Genomic DNA, 13,387 nt, shown 5'->3' with positions numbered 1-13,387 from the left:
GGTAGGAGTCCAGCTGGATTTAGAGTTTGAGCAGTGATGGGCGGTGGACCAGACAGAAGTTTAAGCATTGAGCATCGCTTAAAACGTTTTACAATTAATATTTATCTCATAAAATGAAAACCATAGAAAGATTTTTTAAGTAAAATACATCTATTTACATCTATGTTTGTAGAATAGAAACATGCTACAAAGTATTATTAACTGTATTAATATTAACTGTTAAAAAATAGATACAATACAATTATATATATATACAACATAATTAATAATGGAAGAAATACTATTGAAGTTGTAAATGTAGGTCAGTACTTCTGGTAGTGGTAAGGCCAGAATAAGAAGCCTTGCTGACCCTTCAGGGATGAGGTTTGGGAAAGTGTTGGGCCCCCCATTTTGTTTTCGGGTAGGGGCTGTGGATGGTTTAAACGGGTTAAAGTTACCAGGATTAAGGTTGCATATAAACACTCATGTGCAAATTCATAAGCACTATTCCAGTTGATAAGAGTCACGTTTATTATCTGTCATTTAAAAAACCTGTGAGGACAATCAAAATATAAATACATACCCCCCCCCCCCCACACACACACACACAAACCCTGATTTTCACAGTTTAAAATGTACAACCACTGGACTTTATCATTCAGTTGTTCTTCAGACAATAGTGTGTCATAGCTGGAGGAGGTCTTCACTGAAAAATACAAAAATGTGAGTGTGTCCTTATTAAAATGAAATTGTCCGTCATGGAGGATTAATGACATTAAATCAACAGAACCCTTAAGAAGACTCCAAAAGAGAAGAGAAGCACCCCTCGTTTAAACAATTAACATAGTGTTCTGGCACGCTGCCCTCGTTCTTCAGTGCAGCCATTAAAACAACTTTACAATTATTTCTCATACTTTTCTTGGTAAGTGGCAATAAAAATGAAGAATTTTCATGTGCAAAAACATGTTGAGATGACCCCTGACGTCAATGTGACCACAAGACAAAGAACACAAAGAAAGGAACACAGCCGTAGGACGTTCCATGAGGATGAACTGAATTGGGAGCGCCATCCTGTGTTCGGTTAGTTGAGGTGCAGTTTCTCTGTCCCGTCATCCTTCCGGGAACCAGAAAGGAGGACGGAGAACCCGGCTGATGCTGAACATCTTTCTTTGTATTTCCGTCTATACCGTCTCTCAAAGATGTTCGCTCCTCTGCCTGCCGCTCGCTAGCCGGTCCAATCCATCCGCCGACCGGCGTTGCGTTCAGGGTTGCGCCACACAGAGGCCAGCAGGAGTGGATGGGGCGTCACTAGGAGGCTTTGCCCAGCTCTATCTTCTTCTGGATGGCGCGGGCCGAGTAGTAGATGAGTGAGTCGATGAGGCCAGCCACTGTAAGACAACGGAGGAATCCAAGTCACACGGGGGTGCGGTGAGGAAGGCGGTAGGTGGCATCTTACCTGTAAAAACGCCCCCGATGATGGCACACACTCCAGTCAGGAAATGAGTGAAGGATCTGATGGAGAGGAACATTATTGAACCTTAAATTGTTTTATAGTGTTATGGGATATTTCCTGTCACTATTATCCTTGTATTTTGATTAAAAAAACATGATATAATATATAAAGCCGGTATGTCCCACCTGTGTTTCTCCGTCAATTTCACCATCATAGGTGAGAGCTCGTACAAAACAAAGACACCAGGCAAGCCCTGGTCGCCTATCAAGCCATTGGCAACTTTTTCATGTCTGGTAACTGAGAACTGGTTGGTTTTAACGACCTACAAAAACAAAAACAAAAAAAACATACAAAGTCACCATAACAATGTAATCAAGCATATCACAAACATAGCACTCACCTCTCCATCTGTTTTCATATAAATGGTAGGAACAATTTTCACAAAATACTGGTACATCATTGAGGCTGTAGAGAGAAGAAAACACACAATTTAAAAATATTTGTAACTAATAAGATGATACTTTCAATATCCCGCTACAATATTACGTATATACGTACAAAACTTGCAATACTGAAATTAGTCACCGCGTGTCGCTGTTGGTAACCCATGACAGCGAATTGGCCATCTTGGCGCGCTTTCCTCTGTCGCTGAACTTCCTACTTCCGGCTATGGAGGTCTGACAGATAGACATTTAAACGCTCCTAAGTTGAATTACGCGTTTACAGCCTCATTCGAAGACCGGCGGAAGTCTGTTCTAAATATTACATTTAAAAAGGTAATAAATTATTCGAGTGAGTATTTCCAACGTGTTGGTAACATTATTGTATCGTGTGTTCCCGTTAAGGCTACAAGTGACATTAGCCAGCTCGCTAGTTAGCATGCTAAGCTAGCGCCACATACGATATAGTGTACTTTGCACCTTACCCAGTGTCTCTTAAACTGAAGTCCCAAACGGGTTGTGTACGGCAAAAAGCAACCAACAAATGTGTTCTCTTAATTCCGTCCTCCGCACATCTTCATTGTCAGATGCCTGTTGCTGTCGGACCATACGGACAGACCCAGCCCAGCTGTTTTGACCGGGTCAAGATGGGCTTCATGATGGGCTTCGCTGTTGGAATGGCTGCAGGCGCCATGTTTGGTACCTTCTCCTGTCTCAGGTGAGATCTCTGGTTTTGTCTACACTGATGCAGACAATATGCATCTCTGTGCTCATGAGCGGATTCCCACCATCTGCAGAATCGGAATGCGAGGACGGGAGCTAATGGGAGGTGTCGGGAAGACCATGATGCAGAGTGGGGGTACGTTTGGCACCTTCATGGCCATCGGGATGGGCATCCGCTGCTGAGGAGCCTGAGAAACCTCCTTTACGCAATCCAAATAAACCGATGGGACTTTTACAATTGCAGCCACATTTGGTGTCCACTCAGTTATGCCACACATCTTGTTTCTTTCATTAACCCCCCCCCCCCTCCAAAAAAAGTTGTTTTTAATACGTTGTACTTTCTGACACTGACTTCCTGTTCTGCAGTCGGTGCCATACAACAGGTATGATAGTAGAAAAGCCGTGAATGTTCACGCTGAACTGACCTTGTGGTGCCGTGGCGTGTGTCCCGTCCAGGGGGTTCACAATGCCGGGGTAATCCTTCCCAAACGACAGGTGTTTGATCACATGGGTCATGTTGATCTAAAACATCAAATGTTAGCTAAATGTTAGCTCACTTGTTAGCTAAATTAACACTCACACTACTAACAATCTTCTTTTATACTGATAGCTAAGAATGTTAATTGTTAAATTTTAAAGTTAAATTGTTTCCCGTGAGAACTTGGAAATGTAGGCTAGGATGACTGTTACATTAAATAAGTGAATTAATTGAGTTCCTACCAAGACGTTGCTGTATATGTACATTATTTATATGTACATTATTTACATTATAGGTACATTATTTAAAAAAACACAAAAAACCTAAAACTGTATTATGGAAAGCAGGACGTGAACAAATGTAACAGTTACTGATTGTAAAAGCACAAGATGGAGGGGTAGGATTTAATAAGCTTTGCTTATTAAAGCTTTGCTCTTCCTACTCCTTTTGGACATGTGGAACTGTGAACTGATTATGGGATGCACTCAATTGTAATCTGATTCATGTTCAAATGAAATAATACCATTACCATTACATGTATATATATGTATAGCACATAACTTATTACTTACATTGTCTAACCCAAAACTCTGTAGGTCATGAACTGCAAAAATAAAAACAAAGCAACAATTAATTGGAAATGCCCCATGAATCACACTTTTGTGGAGCACATGGAGCTCAACCTGTGTGAGAAGTTTCAAGTCAACCACAGGTTTGCCACCAGGGCCTTGACCCGTTTGGCACTTAATGATGGCGCCACCGTGTGGTTGACTGGTTGCTTAGTAAAGGAATAGCACGGCACGCAGTGGGCACTGATGCTTTACTAAATCTCGGCGGTTCAGCAGGAGATAAAACCGGAAAAGGAAGTGGACACTAGAATTACATTTTGTTTGTAATGCACTTACTTGCAATATGTAAAAAATAAGTGACACTGACTAAAATAGCATTAGTTAAGCTTGGATAAATACTCTACTCATTAGTACTGAAATGTCAACAGTAAAGGTTGTGGGAAAAAGAGAAGCAAACATCAACAGCCATTGTGTGAAGGAATTTAAATAGTCTGCAAAGAAAGGAGGACTTACTTTCCACAGCGTGCACTGCAGAAAGAAGAGAGAAGAAACACCAAATGATGATTTTTGGAGACAACACACCATAGTCATGTACAAGCTGGGGCTGAACAGCACTTTTGTTATGGTTCACTTTCCTTCATTAGTGTGAGAAATGTTGCTTAAATTGGCCGTATGTCTAAAGTGTCAGTGCAGCCCCAGAGACATGAAGCAGGAGAGCAAAACGGGACCATGGAGGCTGGATGGGTTTTTTTTTCCTCAGTGGTTCTTATCTCCTCATTTCTGCTGCTGTGCAAACTATAAGCGTTAGTATCACTAAAAGAAAAGCAAAACAATTATCAACTCAAGGAACCTTAGTAGTAACAATAATAATAATAATAATATAATAATGGTGCCTGCTGAGGTTTGTTGTTCCTGTCGAAAAAATGAATGAAAAGTCTTGGTATATTCTCACTGACGTGATAAACATCTTGTTTTGTGTAATCCTGGTAACTAACAAAAGATAAACAGCAATGAGCAGAGGACAATGCCTTAGCCGAGGTAATGGATGAATGCATTAATTCACAATTTAGATAATCCTGTGTTATGGCGCCGATAATTTCTTAACTTGCAGAGATGACTTTGCCCTTCCTTATCATATCGGTACCATTCACACAGAACAATGACACGTAGTAAAAAAGCGGTATAATGCCAATAATTGGTGGTTCTTACAAAGATCATCTCCGCAAGCATGAAGATGAGTGGTTGAGATTTGTGACATGCATTCAGAAACCTTTTACTGTGGGAGTGCACAAGCAAAGTGTATGACGGGCTGTGGGTCCTGTCTTACCGTGAACATGGGACTGCTGGAAACTCTTTCCTGGAGCAAAGTGGAAGTTTCCTGCCACCTGAAAGTCAAAGAGTTATGGTTTAGAGCAGGGGTCTCAATTTACTCAATTTACATGGGGGCCACTGGAGCTAGGGTCTGGGTGAGACTGGGCCGCATCAGGTTTTCCCAAAAAAAAAAACGCATTTATTAAAAACAGAAAAATATACAAACTTTTTCAGTACTTTGGTTCGGATTTTCTACAATAAAAGCTCTGATAAAACATTCTACTGTTCTCAAATATCTTAATTTTTATTTTACTGCACAAAATAAGATGAAAAATAAACAAATCAAGAATAAAGAAAATCAATCAATCAATCAGTAATAAATAAATATAATCATAATAATAAAACAGCAAATAATAAAAACTTAAGAAACCACATATAGTTGGTGGGTAGACAAATTATTTTTTTCAGATTAAAATTACCAAAGCATTATTAGAGCCCTGTAGACATGACAAAACACGACTATAGTCACATTTATACTCTTTTTATTTACAACATATTGCGCAACTGCAGGGTCTTGAGACACATGCAAACTCGCAAACTAGAGATCTAGCGACCTAAATGGTAGCCTTCAAGCTATTTCCTTTAAACTTAAATAGCCAAAAACTTACCACTTCCACACAGATAGGGAGGATAACTATTAACAGTTATTTAACCTTTAACATGAACATTAATCAAACGTAATAATTTTTTCTGGGTACATGATACCATACAGCATCCATATCAAACTTGCGCGGGCCACACTAACATTAAACTTTCATATCAAGGTGGGGCCGCGTGTTTGAGACCCCTGGTTTAGAGTGAATCATTACAACAACCTATTAGTGGAAGTATATATGCCCCTCAGACTTTTCTTACAGCAGGTGACACACACTTGGGTGTTATTTGGTACCTTGTTGACTTCCAGAAAGCCGTACACTTGGCAGCCTTCATTCTTCTGCTCCTGCATCTTCTGCGTGAAGCCCTCTCGTTTGCACTGCTCGATGGTGTCGGCGCTTTTGAAGGCCCAGCCTCGCCTACGGTACGCCTCCCGCACATCGTCGCAGGTGTTGCAGCATCTGTGGCATCAAACAAAGCCCAGAGGCGCTTTTTAAAGGACCCCGAAATGGAGCTAAAGGCGCTGTTGGGCGTTGCCGTCTTACTTGAGTTCTTCCGTTTCTGCGCCAAAGCAGCTCTCGCAGCGATTTGGATCAAGTGTGCTGGGGTCAAACGTCACACCATCATCAGCTTGCCCAAGTTCTATGTGGGAAATCAGCAAAGTTAATAAAGACAATGATTTTCAGCAAACATGATACAGTATATTTGCATTATTATGCCATATACAGGTATTATCATTACATTAATGGAAAATGGTCATTATTGGCAATGCGTACGACAGTTAGCGTGTTAAAAATACAATTCAGCTAAAAAATTTACCGTGTCTCTCTGCCTCTTGGGCGACTGGCTTTAGGTCTTTGTCCAGCCGCTGCTTGTAAAGGTTGTGCTCGACGTCCAGCTGCTGCTCGCCTGCCACGTCCATGGCATCGATGCTGAGATCTGATAAGAAGAAAAGTGTCATCATCACAGAGCGCTTCGAAATTTATTAGCAGGGCGTAGCCGTTACTCACACGCGCAAGGCATGTGAGGGAAGATGATGTCGATGTTGATCTTCAGCTTGTCTCCTCGGGACGTGTCCACGTAAAGCTCAGGGTGAACCTGTGGGAAATAGAACCAATTGTGTTCCATCTCTTGTGCAAACACAAAATTGGTTGTGAACATTAAACTGATGCAACCGGATATGCAATCTGACGAGCGAGCGATACAGTTGCACGAGTAGAAACCTCCTGCATCGAAAGAATCAGCCATAAATCCTCACATTAATGGATTGTAGAGCACCGGGTGTCACAAGACTAGCAACCGGTTGAGAACCCATCTCTTAAACAATATAAGACGCTCACTCACCTCTTTAGTAAGATAGTACTGCAGCTCCGAAATGAAGAGGATTAACATGAAGATGCCACTGATGATTGTCACTGTAGAATACACACAAAGAGTCGGTTAGATTTAGACAGTTCGGTCAAGACACACCGATCACTCCTCAGGACACTAACTTTAGGTGTAGGTTTAGACTACTTTTACTACTCATTTGCTGCACACAAAAAGGTGAATGTATCTGAATTAAGAGCATTTAGGTAGTATATAAATAATAAACATATATCATTTATACACAATAATGGCTGATAATGAGGTAACAATTCCTCAGAAAGTAAAGTGTATTCATGTCAACCACAATATATTATGGGGTCACATGTCGCGTTTTTAGCAGATTACTGCAAACATTAGATTAATAATTTGAGCTCTGTTGTGCAAATGTTCCGATAGCGTATTGTGACTGACGTTAAAAACACTAACTTGACATTTTTCAATGGAACCGGTTCGCCTTGTTGTTGTTAGCCGAGGAAGCTAACTACTGTTTTCTCGCACAAACAGAAGGCAGCATCTCACCGGTCGCGCCGCCCCACGTCTTCACTCGGAAATCCTCCAGAGTTTTGGGATAGGCGTCAAACTGTTTCAGCTTGTTGAGCGTGTCCATTTTATTCAGGAAACAACAGGCGCCCGACGATACAAACAGAACCGCAGCTGGGCTCCGAACACCCACATCAGTCCTGGGGTATCACTTCCGGGATAGAAGTCAGGGCCTGCGTGGACCAATAAGCGCCGTACGCGTCAACCGAACTCCCGCCCTGTTTGCTTTTGTATGTTGATTGGCTGCAATTCAGTGCTTGTCAAATAAAGAACAAAAACAGCGCTATTTAAAAACACACGATTGTTGTAGTATATTTGATTGTTGGTATATTTATTTATTTAAAAATTACTAATACAATATTTTATAATTTAAAGAAGAAAGCGGTAAATTCTGGACATGAAACTTCTAAAATATACCATGAAATTGGCTCATAAGCACTTTCCATAATAGCTAATAATAGATTAATCATTGTTAGAGAGTCAAGAAGCCCGATCACAAGCCCATGTAAACATACATTGAAACATTCAACTTGTTTGTATGGACATACTGTATTAGTCAAGCAAGACAAGACAAAAGCATGATTCAGATGCCTGATTTACTATGTTTATTTTGGTATAAGTCAGAAAAAACATTCATATATATTCATATACACACACACTGATCCAGTGCAGAAAAAATATCCAAAAATAACATGGTGTCAACATTTTAATCATGGCAACATAACAATTTTACAACAATACAAATGATGTATTTTTGTTAACTAGGACAACAATGTGAATGTCACTGAGCCCTGTGATTGACAAGCCATGAGTCTAATATGAGCCCGCCCCTTTCTTCTCTTCAGCCATTTTGATGCATGGAGAAAAAAATTATTTTCTATTTCATTCCTTCTCATCCTCCACTTGCAGATCATCGCTCCTCAACTGACCCATGACCTTCATCCTGAGGTCAGCAACGGCCGACTGTACCATCCGCAGTCTGCTCTCTCTGAGGGATCGTTTTAGTTTGGCCCGCCGGTTCTGGAACCATATCTGAAATGTTCAAGAAAATAAATAAGAATACTGCAAAACCCCTAAAAGTTGCATCCCCTAACAGAGAATGAAGTGTTGACCTGTATGCGGTCCTCATCCAGATCCAGTCTCCCAGCCAGATGTTCCCTAAGCTGGATGCCTGGATAACAGTTGACGTGAAACACTGCTTCCAGAACATTCACCTGACACACACACACATAATTAAGGCCCATTAAGTTGCATGATCAATATACTCACAAGTTAGTTATTGATTTGGTTGATTACTTGGTGATTAGTGAAGGCGGTTCGAGGTCTACGTCCGATGTACCAACTGGAAGTCGGATTCTGGATGTTCGCCCGGGAAGAATGACGTCCATGTTGTTGATGGTTCTCCTCGTCTGACTCAATGTCTGCATCTAAAAAGTCATGTGACACACTTATATACATCAATTTTGCTTGTCCTCGCTACACCCTGGACTGGTGGCCAGCCAATCACAGGGCACATATAGACAAACAACCATTCACACTCACATTCATACCTATAGATGATTTAGACCAGGGGTAGACAAACTACGGCCTGGGGGCCACATGCGGCCCGTCAAGTGTTTAAATACGGCCCGCCCGTTCATTCCAAAGTATTTCATTAAAACATACAACCTGGTATCATGGCTTGAGCCAACCTTTTCATGGTTTATGGAGCTTTTTTTAAAAAATAAATTTGGTTATTTGATGTGGTCTGCTGTTTACAAAGTGCTCCTGAAAAAAGGGACACAAGCACATATAGTAGATTGCATGACACTTTTACAGATACAATAATTCCAGGTGGACTGTTACATGTGTAAAAGATATAGTTTGGCCCCCCGTTAATTTTGTTAAATCAATGCGGCCCGCGAGTCAAAAACTTAGCCCTCCTGATTTAGACTCTCCAGTTAAACTAACATGCATGTTTTTGGAATGTTGGAAGAAACCGGTGTAACCGGAGAAACCCCCCCCCCCCACACACACAAGCAAAACATGCAAAATCCATAGGTTAGGTTCTTCCCTATCTCATGACTGTGTGGTCAACATGCTACACTGCTATACGCAGCATAAAAGAACTAAAAACGAGCAGCCAACTTTGAAGAAAATGAACAGTTATTATTAAAGATCCTAACAGACAGTTAGAAAAAAAGAGGAAACCACATAGGGACTGTAAATGACATTTGTTGTGTCCCCTATGGGTTGCGCTTAACATATTTTGAATACATGCTAGCATAATACAGATATCCTTAAAGTTTCATAATCTTCAATTAAAATGTCAAATTTTACAGACATGTGTTTGTCAGTCCCATAAAGGTGTATGCCAAATTTCTTGGCGATTCAACCCTCAACCTAAAGTGGGTGTTTAAGTAGAGTACATTCAGCTGTGTGAGAAATTTCAAGTCAATCCCACTCATGGGATTACATACATACAGAGTACCGGTACCTCTTTTTTTTTTTCCAGACTTCCAGGCTTTATTGTCAAGCAACAAATAAAATATTAACTGTATAATTTGGTTTGAATTGTGACACAGATCAATAAATATTTTTATACGGTTTTGTACAGGTTTATGTGTGCAGGATTACAGCACTAGCAGAAATGTCAGAGTGTTATGTGTTCATTTTTTTCCCCAATGTAACTGTTCAGGTAATGATTTTTGGACAGAAAATGCAAAAAATATGGTATAGTATTGCTAGCATCATAGTTGCCAATTAAGAATGAATGAAACCCTTTTTTTTTTGCAATACATGGAAGTGCATCTCATTTTGACTCACCTGTTCGATCCCAAGGCCTGTGGAGTTTTAAACAATTTCTGGGGTGTTTCTGCTCCAGGTCCAAAATCCGCTCAATGGAAAACATACTTTGGTTTGCAAGAACCTCAGGCTTAGTATGAATGTTTTTAACTATAAATTACAAAATAAGCTCTCCTTCCCAAAAGGTACACATTGAAATGCTAATCTTTACTCATTGTAAATAAAACTAGCACAAGATGGTAGTATGAGATGTTGTCAAATGTTCCTGGCGTCTTCAGGGTGAGCAAATGTGTGAAGCAGCAGGTCGACGCTGCATGTTTAAATGAGAGCGAAGGACTTAATGACACCGGCTACCAATGAGAAAGAAGACGTGCTTCTTTTCCATGTGAATGAGATCCCCTGAGGTTCCAAACAGCAGCTAATCTGCTGCGTGTGTGTGTGTGTGTGAGAGAGAGTTTTAAAGACAACACGTTTGAATTCTTAGTGGGTTTAGTTCAACAAAATAATGTCACAACTCTGCAGGAGTACGGAGGCATGCTAATCTGAAATTAGGTTTTCTACTATCTAATCCATCCGATATATAAGACATACATAAAAACAGGTATCAAAAACTCCATTGTTTTCATTTAACAATATGCTTACTATTGTGCTTGTAGTTTGCAAGTTATGGTGTACTGTACTGCAAAATATTTTGATCGAATCATTTGAAGGCAAAGTAACCCTGCTTTTGAAATGGTCTAAATCACATAATTAGGGTAAATTAATATACATACACCACTGAAAAAAAACAAACAAAAAAACAAAACAAACAACAAAAAAACATGTTCTTGTAGTGACCAAAGTGCAGCCCGGGGGCCATTTGTGGCCCGCAGTGATTTTTTCAATCACTCTGGGCATATTGTAAACATAAAATTAAACAGGAATAGTAAAAAAAAAAGAAGCAGGAAATATAAAAGAAAGAGCAATCATTGTATGAGAGTAAGGACAAAACATGATTAAAGTCATAAAAAAGTCATTATAAAAATGGTAATCTTACGAGACAATAGTTGTAATGTTATTGCATTATTAGGAAACAGATATTTTAGTTTTTTTTAATATCACGAGAAAAGAAACAAAACAAACAATACATGGATATTTAATTAATTTAAGTGTAGTGAGTGAAATGCTGCATCTAAATTAAGCAAAAATATTGACTAAAGTTGTTGAGGTTCAGTGTCTTTGGACTCTCTTTGGGTCAAGATGTGCATAAGTTGCTGCACAACACAAAGCAGAATCACCATCCTTTCTTCAAAACTGCCAAAGTAGAAAATGAGCCCAGAAGAAGCCACGGTGATAAAGACGGCAATAATAATAATGATCCAGATTAATGCTAAGGCTATTAGTGTAATCTGTGTCACGTTGTCATGCAGATGAAGCGCATAGCATCTGAATACAGGTTGAAGCAGCGGGGAGGAAAAACCTTTTCAGGGGAAGATTAGTTCCTAATGAAGGCCCGGAGCAGCTTTAAACCAACAGCACACTTGTTTATTTAATCCCCCCCCCCCCCCCAGTCTGCGATGGGATGGCTGGCCCTCGCTAGATGAGCCCACCAGTGTAGGCTGACACACCCACCACTGACACACTGGAGGACAGCTTTGTAAAGAAAGCAGGCTTTGCTACACATCTTAAAATCATTAAAATGTGACACTATTGTGTGATATTTGACATTTACTTTAAATTGGTCAGAATTATTGTATAATAATAGTAGTAGTAATAATAATAATAATAATATATTATATAATATTATTATATTAACAGTAATAATAATAATAATAATAATAATAATAAATATTGTATGAATATAAAAGTAAAAAATAAGTACAGAAAAACACATCTTTTAGTCCATTGGTCAAAATTATTGTATAAAAAAAATAATAATATTATATAATTTATTATAATTATATAATATTATTATTGTATTCATATAAATTAACATTAATATTAACATTAACAACAACAACAATAATAAATATTGTATGAATATAAAAGTAAAAAATAAGTACAGAAAAACATCTTTTAGTCCATTGGTCAAAATTATTGTATAAAAATAATATTATTATATAATATATGATATAATATTATTATATTAATATAAATTAACATTAATATTAACATTAACAATAATAATAATACATATTGTATGAATATAAAAGTAAATAATAAGTACAGAAAAACACACATCTTTTAGTCCAAGTACAAAATCTGAACGGAAAATGTGATCAACATTAAGTGTCCACGCCATATTTGTCAAAGTGTCTCATGATGATGTTAAGCTCCAGCTCCACGGTCCCCATGGCGGCCGTGTGCAGTCTATACCTGTCCGCCTCCCCGTAGATAAGGTCCGGGCTCCTGAGCTGGAGTCCTCCGCCGACAAACATTTGCGATAGCTGCTCCTGCCAGGAACCGAGAGGTCTCCAGGTAGCACAGCTTATTCGATGGTGTCCCGGGCTGGATGGGACATGGCAGTAACCGTACCCGAAAAGCTGGCAGCGGCCGAAGGAGTCCTGGTACCATACCTGGAGGTGAAGCTTGGGCCAGCCTTGGAGGCCCTTGGTGGCGTAATGCACGTCAATGGGATGGCTCCAGTACGCCATGTCTCCTATTTGAGGGTTGTCCACTTGAGTCTGACCGTGCTTCAAGCCGGAGAGAAGACGCCATGCTCCTCCGGTGTGGACACCCCATTTGCAAAAGAGGCTGCTCTGAGGGAAACCCGAAGCACCAACGAGCTGACCGATGATGTGAAGCTCCGCCATGTCAGATAAGAAGACTTAGCGTCCAACTGCTAGCATCACAGCTAACGTCTCCTTGGTAACCCCGCCACTGTTTACCTGCAGTCACTTAATAGTTCCTCTTGCTCCTCGATTCAGAACTCAATACACACTTGTATATGATATGTTTGCAGTTAACAACTTTATAGTTGGGATGGAGTGCTGAAACCACCCAAAAACAAACAAAAAACACACAAAATGCTCCCTCATTTGTATCTTCTTCGGTGATTAAAGTCAAATCTAAGCTCTGCAGCGCCCTCATTTGGCTGAACGGCGCAACT

At 39.8% G+C, this 13,387-nt stretch overlaps 3 protein-coding genes and 1 pseudogene across 4 annotated transcripts; 1 reads left to right on the top strand and 3 right to left on the bottom strand.

Annotated features, from left to right (window-relative positions):
- Nucleotides 1–522: 522 nt before the first annotated feature.
- On the bottom strand, nucleotides 523–7,681 carry ergic3 (ERGIC and golgi 3). 2 transcript variants are annotated; one of them, XM_058055701.2, is made up of 14 exons: nucleotides 7,495–7,681; nucleotides 6,952–7,022; nucleotides 6,618–6,705; nucleotides 6,427–6,546; nucleotides 6,153–6,249; nucleotides 5,903–6,068; nucleotides 4,970–5,027; nucleotides 4,156–4,170; nucleotides 3,646–3,677; nucleotides 3,021–3,117; nucleotides 1,833–1,897; nucleotides 1,618–1,754; nucleotides 1,436–1,491; nucleotides 523–1,367 (listed from the first exon to the last, which is right to left on the bottom strand). In XM_058055701.2, the coding sequence occupies exons 1-14, from the start codon at nucleotides 7,580–7,582 to the stop codon at nucleotides 1,288–1,290; spliced, it is 1,170 nt and encodes a 389-aa protein (XP_057911684.1). In that variant the 5' UTR covers nucleotides 7,583–7,681; the 3' UTR covers nucleotides 523–1,287. The 2 variants fall into 2 exon arrangements, with proteins under 2 accessions (XP_057911684.1, XP_057911686.1); XM_058055703.2 differs by lacking the exon at nucleotides 4,156–4,170.
- Nucleotides 2,055–2,901, top strand: romo1 (reactive oxygen species modulator 1). Its single transcript, XM_058055704.2, has 3 exons — nucleotides 2,055–2,208; nucleotides 2,460–2,590; nucleotides 2,670–2,901. The coding sequence occupies exons 2-3, from the start codon at nucleotides 2,460–2,462 to the stop codon at nucleotides 2,776–2,778; spliced, it is 240 nt and encodes a 79-aa protein (XP_057911687.1). The 5' UTR covers nucleotides 2,055–2,208; the 3' UTR covers nucleotides 2,779–2,901.
- Nucleotides 7,682–8,397: 716 nt separating the features above from the next.
- LOC131106616 (homeobox expressed in ES cells 1-like) lies at nucleotides 8,398–12,055 on the bottom strand. Its single transcript, XM_078798721.1, has 4 exons — nucleotides 10,321–12,055; nucleotides 8,812–8,942; nucleotides 8,628–8,729; nucleotides 8,398–8,547 (listed from the first exon to the last, which is right to left on the bottom strand). The coding sequence occupies exons 1-4, from the start codon at nucleotides 10,403–10,405 to the stop codon at nucleotides 8,398–8,400; spliced, it is 468 nt and encodes a 155-aa protein (XP_078654847.1). The 5' UTR covers nucleotides 10,406–12,055.
- A 106-nt stretch (nucleotides 12,056–12,161) lies between these two features.
- On the bottom strand, nucleotides 12,162–13,345 carry LOC131106193 (B9 domain-containing protein 2 pseudogene; annotated as a pseudogene).
- Nucleotides 13,346–13,387: the final 42 nt, after the last annotated feature.

This window comes from Doryrhamphus excisus, linkage group LG18 (assembly GCF_037039965.1).
Source record: "Doryrhamphus excisus strain RoL-2023G ecotype Guam linkage group LG18, RoL_Dexc_Guam_v1.1, whole genome shotgun sequence".
Classification (NCBI taxonomy): domain Eukaryota; kingdom Metazoa; phylum Chordata; class Actinopteri; order Syngnathiformes; family Syngnathidae; genus Doryrhamphus; species Doryrhamphus excisus.
This window is presented reverse-complemented; position numbering and strand designations above follow the sequence as displayed.